The sequence below is a fragment of the Nannobrachium achirus genome (genome assembly GCF_963921795.1).
Source record: "Nannobrachium achirus genome assembly, chromosome: 16".
Taxonomy (NCBI): domain Eukaryota; kingdom Metazoa; phylum Chordata; class Actinopteri; order Myctophiformes; family Myctophidae; genus Nannobrachium; species Nannobrachium achirus.
This window is the reverse complement of record NC_137823.1, coordinates 59807983-59822110: the sequence shown is the minus strand read 5'-3', so window position 1 is coordinate 59822110 and position 14128 is coordinate 59807983. Positions and strand designations below refer to the sequence as shown.

Below are 14128 nucleotides of genomic sequence, written 5' to 3'. Positions count from 1 at the left end.
TGAGTAAGGACAGAGCAGTGCACGACTGTACTGTACTGTATGTATGTGTGTGTGTGTATCAGGCACGTGCACAGACATAGACATCAAAGGGGGTGTTGCAGCCAATTTGATTGTTTTTATTGAAATGAATTTATTCTATTTGAAGGTGCTATGATATTGTGATATTGTGTGGTTGCCATGACTACTGCTAGACCTGAGCATAGGGGTGTCAGCCAATAGTGGGGCACAGTCTACATTAGGGTGTCACTGGGGCACAGCTGCCAGGGATTGGCAATCACAGTGGGAAGCCACAAAGTTTTTCAACCGTCAGTGTGTGCTTTTGTTTTTGTTTGTTTTCAGTTGTTTTGAGTTAATTTTAGTTTATTTTCCAGTCACCAGTTAGTTGTTAATTTACAGTTAAACACCCGGCTTAAGTTATATGCTGTTATCATCTTCTGGCTTCAAATAAACCTTTTAAATGCACTCAAGACCTGCTTTACTGTCAACTGCACCACAACGCGTATGGAAAGAGCTTCACGAATTACCATATCCCTCACTGGCAAGTTTTGTAGACCGATTGCCTTTACAGGGGGCTTGAGCCCCTGCCCTAAGTGCCCTCTCCAGACCATGAATGCACTTTTTACTGCGGTGAAAGACATGCAAATGCCCTCTTTCCATGCCATACCTGAAGGCAGAATTCAAGAGAATGGCCTTGTCCAAACTCTCCTGAACTTGAATGCAGCGTCGCAGCGACACGTTGTGAGCTTGGAGGTCTGCTATTTTCGATATATTCACCAAAAGGCCCTTTTAGAAATTTCAGCCCCTGCCTCTCTAACATTCTCTGCACGTCCTTGGTGTGTATGTTTATAGGTGCGTGCGTGCGTTTGTGCGTGCGTGCGTGTGTGCGTGTGTGTGTGTGTGTGTGTTTGTGTTGGCATGCATATGTAATTCCCCTCCAAGACAGAATACATCACCCAGAAGACCCTCTCAGCCTATAATAACCAGGGTAACCAGAGATGGTGTAACTGGAGTCATGGAATGATAATGACTCTTCTTCATTCATTTACATACAATACACTGCTATGTGTATTACATTCTATCTGTTCTGCAGAGGTACACGACACATAGCAGACACTGACCTTCCAAGGTCCACTAATGTCTGGGTCTGTCCTATCAGTCATTATGCTTAAAGCTTAATGATTTGCATGCCCCCCCACTGGACCACTCTCTATCAGAGACTAGTCTGGGATCAATTCACTTTTCGGGTTTGTAACCGGTCTGGAGCGGAAACCACAAATGTCATGTACTCAAAGGACAACAATTTGCCGGAAAGATCAAACCGGATTCAGTTTTAACCCGAAATATTCCCCTGCGCTCAAGGACATACTTTTAGGGCCTACCTAATAAACTCCTTGATGCGGAGTAGTTTTGCTTTTGAAAAATTAGTTTGGTATATGCGTCTTTTAGTCCAACTTTTAGCGACTGGCAAGACTACTCGAGCATTTTAATAGGGAATGGGGAAACAAACGGGGGAACCAAATCAAAGTGACGCCGCTTCTTCTAGTGGTTTCCGCGCTCTAGGCGGAAACCAAACGGCCTGTTGTGAACGAACACCAGGCTTTTCCCCCAGAAAGCCTGGTAGGCGAGGTTAATCAGAGACCAGCATTACAATACTTTCACAAGCGGAGATATCCATACAGGATATTGAATACATTGACACAGCATTATGATTGTACAATAGTTTTCTTTAAAATAGAATAATGTTAAGCCTTGCGAACTTGCCAACATGATGAATATATCGTCGGGCAGAAATCTCCCAAGTTTCACAAATGTCTATGTTTTTTTTATAAAGTAAAGCCTTGCTTCATCATACAAGACCGTCGCACAAGTGAAAACAAGTGAAAACAGCAGAAAAACAGCAGATCTACAAGCACACAACGCCCCGCAGCGCGAGGCGTAGTGTGCTTGTAGATCGTCTGTTTTCACTTGTTTAAATCATTTTTAAAATGATAAATACGAAACGAACGGTTTTGGACATGCAAGGTTTCCACCCGACAACAACGTTATGCTATGCTACAGAGCTCAGCCTGGTACTGTGTGGTGATGACATCATCTGGGCGACGCCAGGCTAAACATGAACCCAATCTGCCTCATCAGCACAACTGTCTGCACTTTATCATCCTCAATCTGAACTGTGTGCATGATGTGTGTGTGTGTGTGTGTGTGTGTGTGTGTGTGTGTGTGTGTGTGTGTGTGTGTGTGTGTGTGTGTGTGTGTGTGTGTGTGTGTGTGTGTGTGAGCATGCATGTGTGTGTGCACGTGTACGTGCGTGTATTATATTATACTTGTGAGGTCACGAGTGTTGTAGAATTTGAGAAATAGATAATGTGAAGACGATTTTCCTGATCTGTGTGTACGCGTGCGCATGTGCGCGTGCGCGCGCATGTGTGTGTGTGTGTGTGAGAATAATACCGGTATGTAAGATTTGATTCCATAGGTCAAAGTATTTCCAGTTTGCCTAATGTGTAAGTGATATATAATCATCACCATAAGGTTAAGAATGAATGAATGAAAGCTTCATTTAGAACATGTAAGCTAAACAAGGAGTTGAGAGCTTGTTAGGCGCTGGTGTACAATAAAGCATAACTCATGCTTTAAGATGTGGTTGTTGTGCTGTGTGTTTCTGCCAGGCCATGGAGAGCAAGCTGCTGGTGGGGGGGAAGAACATCATCGATCACACCAACGAACAACAGAAGATGCTGGAGATCAAGACACAGGAGATCGCTGAACAGGTGTGTGTGAAACCGAGAGGCTTAGTAACAGAACATTGTGTTATATTTAAATATAGAAAGAACAAATCAATCCCCGGTATTTATTTTTGTATTTGTGCTTCAAAGATTCACACAGACCTCTGGGTATCTAGTACTGTAGCTACTGATGATGGAAAAGCTTGTTTCCAACACAAATGAAGCATTAAAGTCAAAGTCAAGTCAAATGTCAAAGTTACAAGTTCTTCCCATACTTCGGAGTCAACAAAGAAATGTAGTTCAGTGGAGCACGTTATGATAGGCCAAGAAAAATACTAAGTAAATGCTCATCTCTCCGCCTCATTTTTCTTTCTGTGTGTGTGTGTGTGCGTGCGTGCGTGCGTGTGTGTGTGCGTGCGTGCGTGCGTGCGTGTGTGTGTGTGTGTGCATGCGTGCGTACAGTCCCGCAAGGAGAGGGAGATCCAGCAGCAGATGTTGGTCCGGGATGAAGAGACGGTGGAGCTCAGAGAAACCTTCTCCTCCCTGCAGCAGGAGGTGGAGGTGAAGACCAAGAAGCTCAAGAAGGTAACACGCGCGCACACACACACACACACACACACACACACACACACACACACACACACACACACACACACACACACACACACACACACACACACATCCATCTCACACGCACGCACACAGGCACTCTTGTCAAGATAACACAAACAGTATAAATCAGTGGTTCTCACACTTTTGAAGGTCTCCCCTTAACTTTGACAGTGTACAAATGGAACAAAATGGACCCTGTCGGGTCCATTTGGTTCCATTTGTACACTGTCAAAGTTACAGACTTGTAAGACCCCTGTAAAGGAACCTGACATCCACTTTGAGTATCACTGCTGCAAATAATACGCATTCAGATCCTTCTCGAAAAATTAGAATATTGTGTAAAAAAGCATTGCAGATGCCATAGCACCCCAAATCATAACTGACTTTGGGAACTTCCCACTGGACTTCAAGCAACTCTGACTTCAGAAGGTTGACATTTCTATTATAAATCCTTGTGTTGAGTGGTCTTGTGTAATATTGTAATATTTTGAAATATGGACTTTTGATAATCATGAGCTGTATGCCATAAACGTTCAAAGTTTTAACAAAAAAAAGGTTTGGAATAATTCACTGAATGTCCAATGTATCTAGAATATATGAAAGTTTCAAGAAATATATGAAAGGTTCAAGAAAATGTACTTTTACACAATTTTCTTATTTTTCGAGAAGGATCTGTACATAGATGTAAACATGAACACACAGTCGCACACGCACAGAAATCTGACTTTGTCCTAACGTCGTTGTCCCCTCTTTACCCCTTCCTCCTTGACCCCTTGACCCTTGACCCTGAAATGGACCCTAACGACTCTCGGACGCACACTTTTAAAACACAGTACCTCAAGGTTTGTCCTGCCGTCCCCCTTTTCTCTGCCGGACCCGAGAGGAGCTCTCTGTCTCTCTCTGCAGCACCCCCTCCTCCTGACTGTTGCCACGTCACACTAATAACCTAACCAATGCAGGGTTTGCTCCGCTTTGCCTGGAGCCCGCCTGCTCTTGGCCTGTCAGCCCCCCCCCCCCCCCCCCCCCCACACCTCACTAACTGGCTGTTACCTTATTATATCCCTCCAACCCCAAACCCCAGAACTGCCCCTCGCCCTGGCCTTGTCATCCCAACACCCGCACCGGATTGACTAACACAAGTGATTCTCAACCTTTTTAACACATACATCGTCTTTTAAAACATCGACTGTCGGGGTTGTCTGCCACATCACGCACAATCTGTGCACGGATCATGCACCAGGCATGTGTACACCCGATCACAGCTTTCAAATACAAAAATCCCATTGAAAAAAGTTGTGTAACGTGTTCCTTCCACGCGCTACGTCCAACCGGGGAAGCTCCCCCTGTCAGGTGATAAGAAGCGGCCTGCTCACTCCTCATGCATTGAAGGAAGCATGAGCTCAGTTCGGGGCCCTCCCCAGGTTGGCAGAGGGAGAGTAGAGCCCAGGATCACAGCTTAGGCAATTGGCACCGGGTGAAAAAATGGGTTACAAAAATCGTGGGATAAAAATTTAAAGAAAAAAAAGAAAAAAGTTGCTTTCATCGCCAAGCTCCATCTAGCACTGTTTACATGAAAGCTAACGTTAGCTGCGCCCTGGTCCCGCTCCCGACCGGATATGGAAACCTGATCAAACTGGATATGGAAATGTGACCAGAAGCACTTTTTTGCGGGTGATTAGAGCCCGATTAGCGATAAACAGCGATTATACTTTTAAATGTTTTATAGCGATTAAAACATATTAAATTCTCTGGTTTATCGGGTCCGGCGGTGAGGAACATAGGGATTTTCTCGGGATTATCGAGTGAGGCAGTAAATTAGTTAATTTATAATTATTTTCAACGACACCCCGCTTTGGTATGCATTAGGCCGTGGACCCTAATTTTATACTGATTATTTTGCTCTGGGACCCCAATCTACACTGTAAAAAAAACTCTGGGAATGTACAAATCCGTGTACATTTGTACACTTTCAGAGTTTTACCTTTTGGGGTTACGGACCCATAAGGGTCCATTTGGACCCCTGGTGGTGGTCCTCGGACCTGACATTGAGAAACAGTGGACTAACCCCAACAATTCTGCCTGTATGTCTGTGTCTGTGGATGAGGATGTGACTAATGACCTTGGGTTGACCCTCCTAACCGGGCACGTTGTCCCCACCACCACCTCCCCCCCTCCACATCCACCTTGGTGACCTTAGACCTAGTTGTGGGAGAAAACAAATGATGCACATCCTTAGACCAGGACTAGGTTTACATTTAGTATATTTAGTCCCCCACATTCTCGCTACCATAGCTGTTAACATGGGCTACAACATTGGTTAGTTACAGTAAAGCACTTCAAAGTGTGTGTGTGTGTGTGTGTGTGTGTGCGTGCGTGCGTGCGTGCGTGCGTGCGTGCGTGCGTGCGTGCGTGCGTGCGTGTGTGTGTGTGTGCATGCATGTGCGTACGTGTCCGTGCGCGTGGGAAAAGATGATTCTTATTACGTATTTGGAAGTTGCTCAAATAGGGGTGCAAGGGTTAAAGTGGTTAACACGGCGGGCAGCCCCTGAGCAAACACAGAGAGTGTTCCGTGTGGAAGCTACACTAGGCAGCAAACACAGAGAGTGTTCCGTGTGGAAGCTACACTAGGCAGCAAACACAGAGAGTGTTCCGTGTGGAAGCTACACTAGGCAGCAAACACAGAGAGTGTTCCGTGTGGAAGCTACACACGGCAGCTAGCTAAGCAAGTACACAGGGACAGGGGTGTCGCACCAAATTCTGGGCCCTGGGTACAAGGATTCACTGTGGGCCCCCCATGAACTGGGAACGCATTATTACACATTTTGTGCTTTAACTCTTGAAAAATAGCAAATATACAAGCTTGTAGATCTGCTATTTTTGAAAAATCGTAAAAATGTGTGCAAGTCTATGTTTCTATGTCAGTGGTACTCAAACCTTTTCATGTGAAGGACCCCCAAAATGATATGTATTTGGCCACGGACCCCCATCTCAAAATATTTAGTTCCAGGGACCCCCCAGAAGCAAAATTTTAGTTACAAATGTTCACTTAAAGAATACCTATATTCAAAGATTTGCACACATTTCACGACTTTTCAAAAATAGCAGATCTACAAGCTCGCAGCGCAGCACTCGGTGCCACGCTGTGAGCTTGTATATCTGCTATTTTTCAATAGCTAAAGTATAAAATGATGAAGGCACCTCACCTTGGGCCCTAGTAACTCAGTCCCACTTCCCCCCCTTGTGACGCCCCTGCACAGGGAAAATGTGAGGGGAGGGTTGCCATGTTCGTGTGCTCCTATTGGTTGGCCATTCCTCCAGACACCGGTGCCTCCGGTGGTGTTGCCACGGGCAACCAAGTCTGTAGCCCTGTCGACCGGTCCCTCGTCTATCACTCTATCTACCATATTTATCCTCCTGTCTGTTTATCTGTCTCTCTCTCTCTCTCTCTCTCTCTCTCTCTCTCTCACTCCTTTTGTCTCCGTCTCTTTGTCTTTTGAAATCGCCTTTTCTTTCTTTACTTTCTCAACACCTCTGCCTCCCTCACAATCTTTTTCTGCATTCACTGGCTTGGTTATTCTGACTTTGACCATCTCTCTCTCTCTCTCTCTCTCTCTCTCTCTCTCTCTCTCTCCCTCCCTCCCTCCCTCTCTCTCTCTCTCTCTCTCTCTCCTCCCTCTCCCTCTCCCTCTCCCTCTCCCTCTCTCTCTCTCTCTCTCTCTCTGTCTCTCTCTCTCTCCAGCTGTATGCTAAGCTCCAGTGCATCAAGGCAGAGATCCAGGACGTGAACGATGAGCATGTGCGCAGCAGACAGGAGCTGGAGCAGACGCAGAACGAGCTCACCAGAGAACTCAAGTTCAAGTGAGTCCGAGGATGACGTGCAGAATAATCAACAAGAGATGATAAGGACCTCGTCAGAAAATACACACTTCTCCTCTGGCAAAAAACAAAACAAAAACATACACCTATTTAGTTCCCTGATTTTTGGATATCATGCCGATTAGAATGGTTGGATGTGATTTTTGTATTGCTACATGTATGTAGTTTATGAAATGATATGATAGCAATGTCAAAATGGTAGCTGATTACTTGTTTTTGGCCAAATCAAGTTGGGCTCCCATCGACTTTCTATATAGGAGGAAAATACCCAGAAAAAAAAAATCTGCTTTAAGTAAGCAAGCATTTGTTTTGTACACAAAACTTTCCTTGGGCTATAAATGGACCCCAAAAACACCCAAAAAACTGTGAAAAGTGATGACTCATCACTAAACTATCATTTTGTGGGGCCATTTCTAGCCCAAGGAAAGGAAAGCCCATTTTCTCACTCCTGGATGTCATACAAACAAAATTATGCCACATATGTTTTGTCCCTTTTGATGGTACCGACATCTCGTCTAGCCCATGGACTAATTTGTAGGGAAGGGAAAGGGTATTTTCTGGTAGCCTGGCAAGTCAGCCCTGATACTAACTGCGCTCACTCACTCACTCATTCCTTCCTCCCCAGTATCAGGTCTGGACTTCGGTTTATAGGCACCGAGTATGAAAAATCTGAAAATAATCGGGGCCAATCAGTGACTGCATTTCACCTGCTGTCCGCACAACAAGTAAAAAGCTTCCCCTGATTGGTCCATGTGTAGATGGTGACGTAGAATACATGCTGTGGGATTTTCAAAATAACAATGGCTGCCCTCGATGCAACAAGTGTAACAGTTAACGCTGAAACAATAAAACAAGCAATAAGTGAAGTTATTTCAGAGTTGGAATCAAATACAACAATTAAAAAGGAACAGGAGTATGCACTAGCGGAGCTAAGATGTGTTTGTTTGCCGTAATGCCGCTCTACCGACTGGTTACACTGTGACGTCGGCAGATGTTTTGCTACGCTGATTGGTTAGAGGAGTCTGTCTGTCAAGGCAAGTGTACTTCCGCCCACTTTTCAAGCTGCCTATAGCCCAAAGTCCAGACTCATATTGTGGGAATGAACGAGTGAGTGAGTGAATGCACAGTATGAGGCTGGCCAAGCTAATTTTCTGGTGCCCTACGGAGGTTATATTGCTTTTACCGCTTCACCCAGCAGATGGCTGCTCAGATGCTAGCCACCAGGGCCAAAAGGGCTGGTTGAAGCAAAGGTTTTAACAAATTAAACTTGAATGCCAAATGTATTGCATATACTTATTACAACACGGTCGAATAGGAATTGAAACTCTCCATAGGAATGTGTCGTATATAACATCTCCTGTGTGTGTGTGTGTGTGTGCGTGCGTGCGTGCGTGCGTGCGTGCGTGCGTGCGTGCGTGCGTGCGTGTGTGCGCGCGCGTGTGTGTGTGTGTGTGTGTGTACACAGGTATCTGATCATAGAGAACTTCATTCCTCCAGAGGAGAAGAACAAGATCATGAACAGGCTGACCTTTGACTCCGAGGAGGACCAGTGGAGGTTCCAGCCTCTGGTTCCTGCTGAGAGGTCAGCCTGCTGGTGTAGCTTTAAGTGTTAATGTGAAATCATTACTCTAAAGCAGGGGTCTTCAACATGTTCAGGCCAAGGACCCCTTAGTTGAGAGAGAGATGAAGCAGGGACCCCCACAACCTGTTCATAGATTCCGTTTAGTTTCATCATTTGACAGCACAATCATCAGTGTATTTTGGATTCATGTCAATTTGTGTTTTCAGATATTTAACCACTTGAACCATCAATACTTAATAAACTTGACCGATCACTCTATACTTAGTTTGCTCTTTTTCCCAAAAATAGCAGATCTACATGCTCACAACGCCTCGCAGCGCGAGGCGTTGTGAGCTTGTCGATCTGCTATTTTTGGCTAAAGTAAAAAAAAAAAAAAAAAAAAAAAAGTTTCTATCACACAAAGATTTGGAGGACCCCCTGTAGTAACTCTGAGGACCCCCTATGGGTCCCGGACCCCCTCCTGAAGACCCCTGCTCTAAAGCAGTGGTTCTCAAGCTTTATTATTTCAAGGACCCCCATAAGTTACAGACCTGTTACGGTCAATTTGTATACTCTCCTGGTTTCTATACTGCCTCCCCCTGGCCAGCCGGGGCACCTAATGGAGGGGAAAGGAACTGGTTTATACTGCCTCCCCCTGGCCAGCCGGGGCGCCTGATGGAGGGGAAAGGAACTGGTTGGAATGACGTGTTCCTTCCACGCGCTACGTCCAAACCGGGGAAATCCCCACTGTCAGGTGAAAAGAAGCAACTTGGACTCCTCATGCACTGAAGGTCAGTCCGTTGTCTCCCCAGGCGTGGCAGAGGGAGAGCAGAAACCAGGATTACAGGTTAGGTAATTGGCGCAGGGTGAAAAAAATGGGTTAAAAAATTGTGGGATAAAAATTAGATAAATGTAGTACAGTACATTTTGGTATTACAGTATGTATCATTTGGAAGCAAAATATTGTTTGGGGTTCATAATAGATGGTGTATGGAAAATGTGAAAATCAGGAGGATGCTGGTATTAACTCCCCCCCCCCCCCCCTCCCCTCCCTCTCTTCAGTAAATTCTCCCAGATGAAGAAGAGACCAACCTCGGCCGTAGGATACAAGCGACCCATCAGCCAGTATGCCAGGGTTGCCATAGCGATGGGAGTTCATTCCAGATACAGGGTAGGTGGCTCAGTGTGTGTGTGTGTGTGTGTGCGTGTGTGTGTGTGTGTGTGTGTGTGTGTGTGTGTGTGTGTGTGTGTGTGTGTGTGTGTGTGCGTGCGTGCGTGCGTGCGTGCGTGCGTGCGTGCGTGCGTGCGTGCGTGCGTGCGTGCGTGCGTGCGTGCGTGTAATGTATATATGTGTATATCCATATACATAGACCCTATATACTGTATGTATATATATGTATATATATATTTTTTACACATATATATATATATTTTACACACGCACACACGCACTCACACACTCACACACACACTCACTCTCTACTCTGCCTCACTCACTCTGTCTTTTCCTCTTTCGGAGTGTGCTGTCCAAATAATTGTTCTGGCTTGCACTGGACAGGCAAATACAAGTGAAATGGTACTGTAATCGGGTCCTGCTAATGTGATACAACCAACAGCACGGACATAAAGACCCATTATGGGGTACAGGTGCTTCTCAACGGCTACACAACATCATTCGCGCGCGCGCGCGCGTCCGTGCGTGCGTGCGTGTGTGTTTAGTGTGATGGGGGGGCGGTTGTGTGCAGGCACGTACACACATAGACGAAAGGAGGCTTGAGCCCCTGCCCTTTTATCCGTCTGTAAAAAAGGGCCCTCTCCAGAACCAGCATTCAAGAGAATTGCCTTGTCCAAACTCTCCTGAACTTGAATGCAGCATCTTATGCTGAAAGAATTGCCCTCACTTTGGAGAAATCATGCCATACGCCACATCTCCAGTATTGCCTTTTTTATGCTTAGTTTAGTGTGGTATCAAGTACTGAAAATAGCCGACCTCCAAGCTCAAAACGTGTCGCAGCGCGACGCGTTGTGAGCTTGGAGGTCTGCTATTTTCAATATTTTCTCCAAAAAGCCCTTTTAGAAATGTCAGCCCCTGCCTCTCTAACATTCTCTGCACGTCCCTGGGTGTGTGTATAGGCTGAGAACATCATGTTCCTGGAGCTGGACACGAGTCCCCCCACCAGCGGCTCATTGGCTGCTTCACCGGAGGCTGAGTCCAACCAAAGCCCCTCGTCGGACAGTTCTCCCACCAAGGACAGGGCGGGACGCGTCCGGAAGTCACGTTCCTGGTAAGCCTGAAGCATACAGTCTCTGTGCGTCTGCCTCCAGGGAATAGACAACTTGACTGACCGCTACACTGTAAAATTGTAATTTAACTTGTTTACTGCCATGTACTGGTAGGTTGTTTACAGCTGTGTTTCTCAACCACTGTGCCTGGGGACCTTTGGTGTGCCCCTGAGAAGGGTCAAGTGTGCCCCTTGAAACTGCTTGAAAGCCAGTATTGTATTTATCATTTTAAAAATGATTTAAACTAGTGAAAACAGCCAATCTACAAGCACACAACGCCTCGCGGTGCGAGGCGTTGTGTGCTTGTAGATCTGCTGTTTTCACTACTGTTGTGCGGCAGCCTTGTATGATGAAGCAGGGCTTTACTTTGTGAAGAAACGTACAAATTTGAAACTTGGAGATAGGAGGTTTCTTCCCGACAGTGACGATATTTACACCCCCTGTATTATGTTGGTGTGCCCATGGATTCTTGGGACATGAAAAGTGTGCCCATGCAGAAAAAAGATTGAGAAACACTTGTTTCGGCCATTAAAGTAGCTTACCTTTGCGATAGCCATCCATTATTTCCTATCGCGGTCTTGTGTAAAAGACCGCTGCAACGCTCACGGAGTAGTGAAAAAAAAACACATTATAGAGCATCGCAGCGGAAGTGGATTGCCTGGGGTCACTTTCACTTTCACCATTCATTTTCGCCATAGACTTTTACAAAAATATTTATAACAATTATGTTAAGCCTCGAACCAAGCCATCCAGGATGGAGGTGAATCATGATCATACAACCTTTGATCCTATGTGAAAACATATTTTAATATTACATTATTTGATATACTACATTTAATAACTACCCTTTATTTAGCGATTTTCAAAATGTTCTTTTCATAGAAAAAAAGGTTATATGGTCATGATTCACCTCCATCCTGGATGGCTTGGTTCGAGGCTTAACATAATTGTTATAAATGTTTTTGTAAAAGTCTATGGCGAAAATGAATGGTGAAAGTGAAAGTGACCCCAGGCAATCCACTTCCGCTGCGATGCTCTATGGGGGCCGCCATTACGAAGCGAGGGTACCAATTTCTATTTTGACTTAGGCAATTATAACCTGACTTATAGGCCAAATTATTTGTGGAGTAACTTGACTTAGGCCTACTCCAGACTTTTTCCAGGCAATTTTGGGTGCAAAATGTTTTGATTATTATGTCACTCTTGAGATAGGCCATTATACTTAAAGGGGCGGGAACAGCACAATCCTTTTCGATTAGGATATAGGTGATTTTACCAGAGGTGGCCAGTGTCACGAAGAGCTGATTTAGGCAAAAATATAAATTTCCTTAAAAAATATACTTTAGTTTGTCACCCCTGATTTAGACCATACAAGACAAAACTGTAGAACGTTTGCTCAAATCTGTGTTGAAAATCGGTCACTCAATATTTATAACATCAATATTTCCCTTTTAGCACAATGCATTAATGTAACGTCTTAGTAATGGGAACTGTTTGTGTTTGCGTGTGCCTGATAAACCAACATTTACCTCTCAGCTTCGGTCCAATAAATTGACTTAGCAGGTTCAGAGTCAGTGGATCTTTAAAATGGATTATTTAGGATCAACAATCAGATAGATTATCTCCAGTTGAATCTAATACCATCTCAAGTGGCTTAAACCCACTAACCTGTTATGAGTCAAACCGCGGAGATCATTTGTTTATGTTTGGAACACAGTTCTTATATGACACAATATGAAATACATCTATGGGATTTCAGAATGGGGGGGAAAAAACGCGAACTAGGTAGGATGTGTAAATGACGTCAAACTTCACTGCTCTATTGGTATCATAATGAAAACAAAATCTTAGAGGTAAAAATAAAAATAATACCATATAAATTCCACTTGCAATACCCCTCACGGCCAACACGTTGAGTATCACTGTGTGATTTAATTTCCTCTTCCTGTGTGCAGGTGCCAGGCCCCGAAAACCATCGCCTCTTCCTCCTCCAACCTTTCCCTGGCGGCGTGCCACACTGCCGTGCCCACCGCTGCACAATGAGGCGCTTCTTTTGTTCATGTTAATTTATTTTGTTCCTTCTCTCTCTCTCTCTCTCTCTCTCTGTCTGTCACTTTCTTTTCTGTCCGTGATCACTTTTTGGATGTGTCTTTGACTTTCTGTAAAGCTCTCAAACACCTCAATGGTTCAGCCTACAGCTGCCACACATATCCACTATTTGATTGCTGGAAGACACTGAATGGCCTGGAGTGAATCGCGGAGGACGGGAACTGAACTTGTGAACCTCAGTAACACCCAGTCCACCCACTCCTCTGATGGAAAGACTCAATTTCCCATGCTCCTTTGAGAAAATCAAGGGCAGAGGGTTATTTTTTCCCTCCCTCCTACAACTCAAACCCCTCCTTCCTTGCATGTATGATGAGGCTTGAGTCGCCTCGTAACGTTTTATCTAACTGACTTGACGGAGTGCGGAATCCTGCAAACAATGGTTTCTGTATCGTGTGTACAGGAGACATTCTCCTTGTATGTACACATCGGTCTGAGAAGTTTCTGAAGCTCCATATGTGTGCACATGGGTCCATATTATTAACTGTGATTGTCGGTTTGTCTTATGTGTGTGGCTTTCTAATTGTGTCATGCAGAAGATAAAAGTCACAAATGAGACTCTTGTAAGATATCAGTGTACACGTACAGTATCTCTTGTATTTGAGGTATTGAAGAAGTTATCGGTCAAAGGGTTTTAAGAGGCGTTTGTTGTCGGTCCGATCGCGGCACTGACGTCAGTATGTGCTTTGAAAACCACTGGTTTGATGACATAAGGGACATAAGGCAGGCAGATGCAACATCATGGATTCATTGTGGGACCGCAAACATTATCACATCATCAGTCCCATCTTCTCTGTCTCTCTCTCTCTGCTACATATCTCCCTCTGCTGTATCCAATGCAGCGCAATTGCCTTAATATTATTGTTCAAAACAATGACATATTGAGACGTGAACCTCCACAATGTTTCCTGACTACTCTCAAGACCTCAATAGGTCAGCCAGCCCAAGCAATCAATCCATGTCA

At 44.9% G+C, this 14128-nt stretch overlaps 1 protein-coding gene across 1 annotated transcript in view; it reads left to right on the top strand.

Annotated features, from left to right (window-relative positions):
- kif3ca (kinesin family member 3Ca) overlaps positions 1 to 13150 on the top strand; it is a gene marked incomplete at its 5' end in the record, with an annotated part of 31430 nt that extends 18280 nt beyond the window's left edge. Inside the window, 7 exons of the mRNA XM_080744265.1 lie at positions 2670 to 2771; positions 3189 to 3311; positions 7078 to 7196; positions 8680 to 8796; positions 9838 to 9946; positions 10909 to 11060; positions 13014 to 13150. Coding sequence (XP_080600391.1) covers positions 2670 to 2771; positions 3189 to 3311; positions 7078 to 7196; positions 8680 to 8796; positions 9838 to 9946; positions 10909 to 11060; positions 13014 to 13101 — 810 coding nt within the window. The 3' untranslated portion in view covers positions 13102 to 13150. The remainder of the gene's footprint in view (positions 1 to 2669; positions 2772 to 3188; positions 3312 to 7077; positions 7197 to 8679; positions 8797 to 9837; positions 9947 to 10908; positions 11061 to 13013) is intronic.
- Positions 13151 to 14128: the final 978 nt, after the last annotated feature.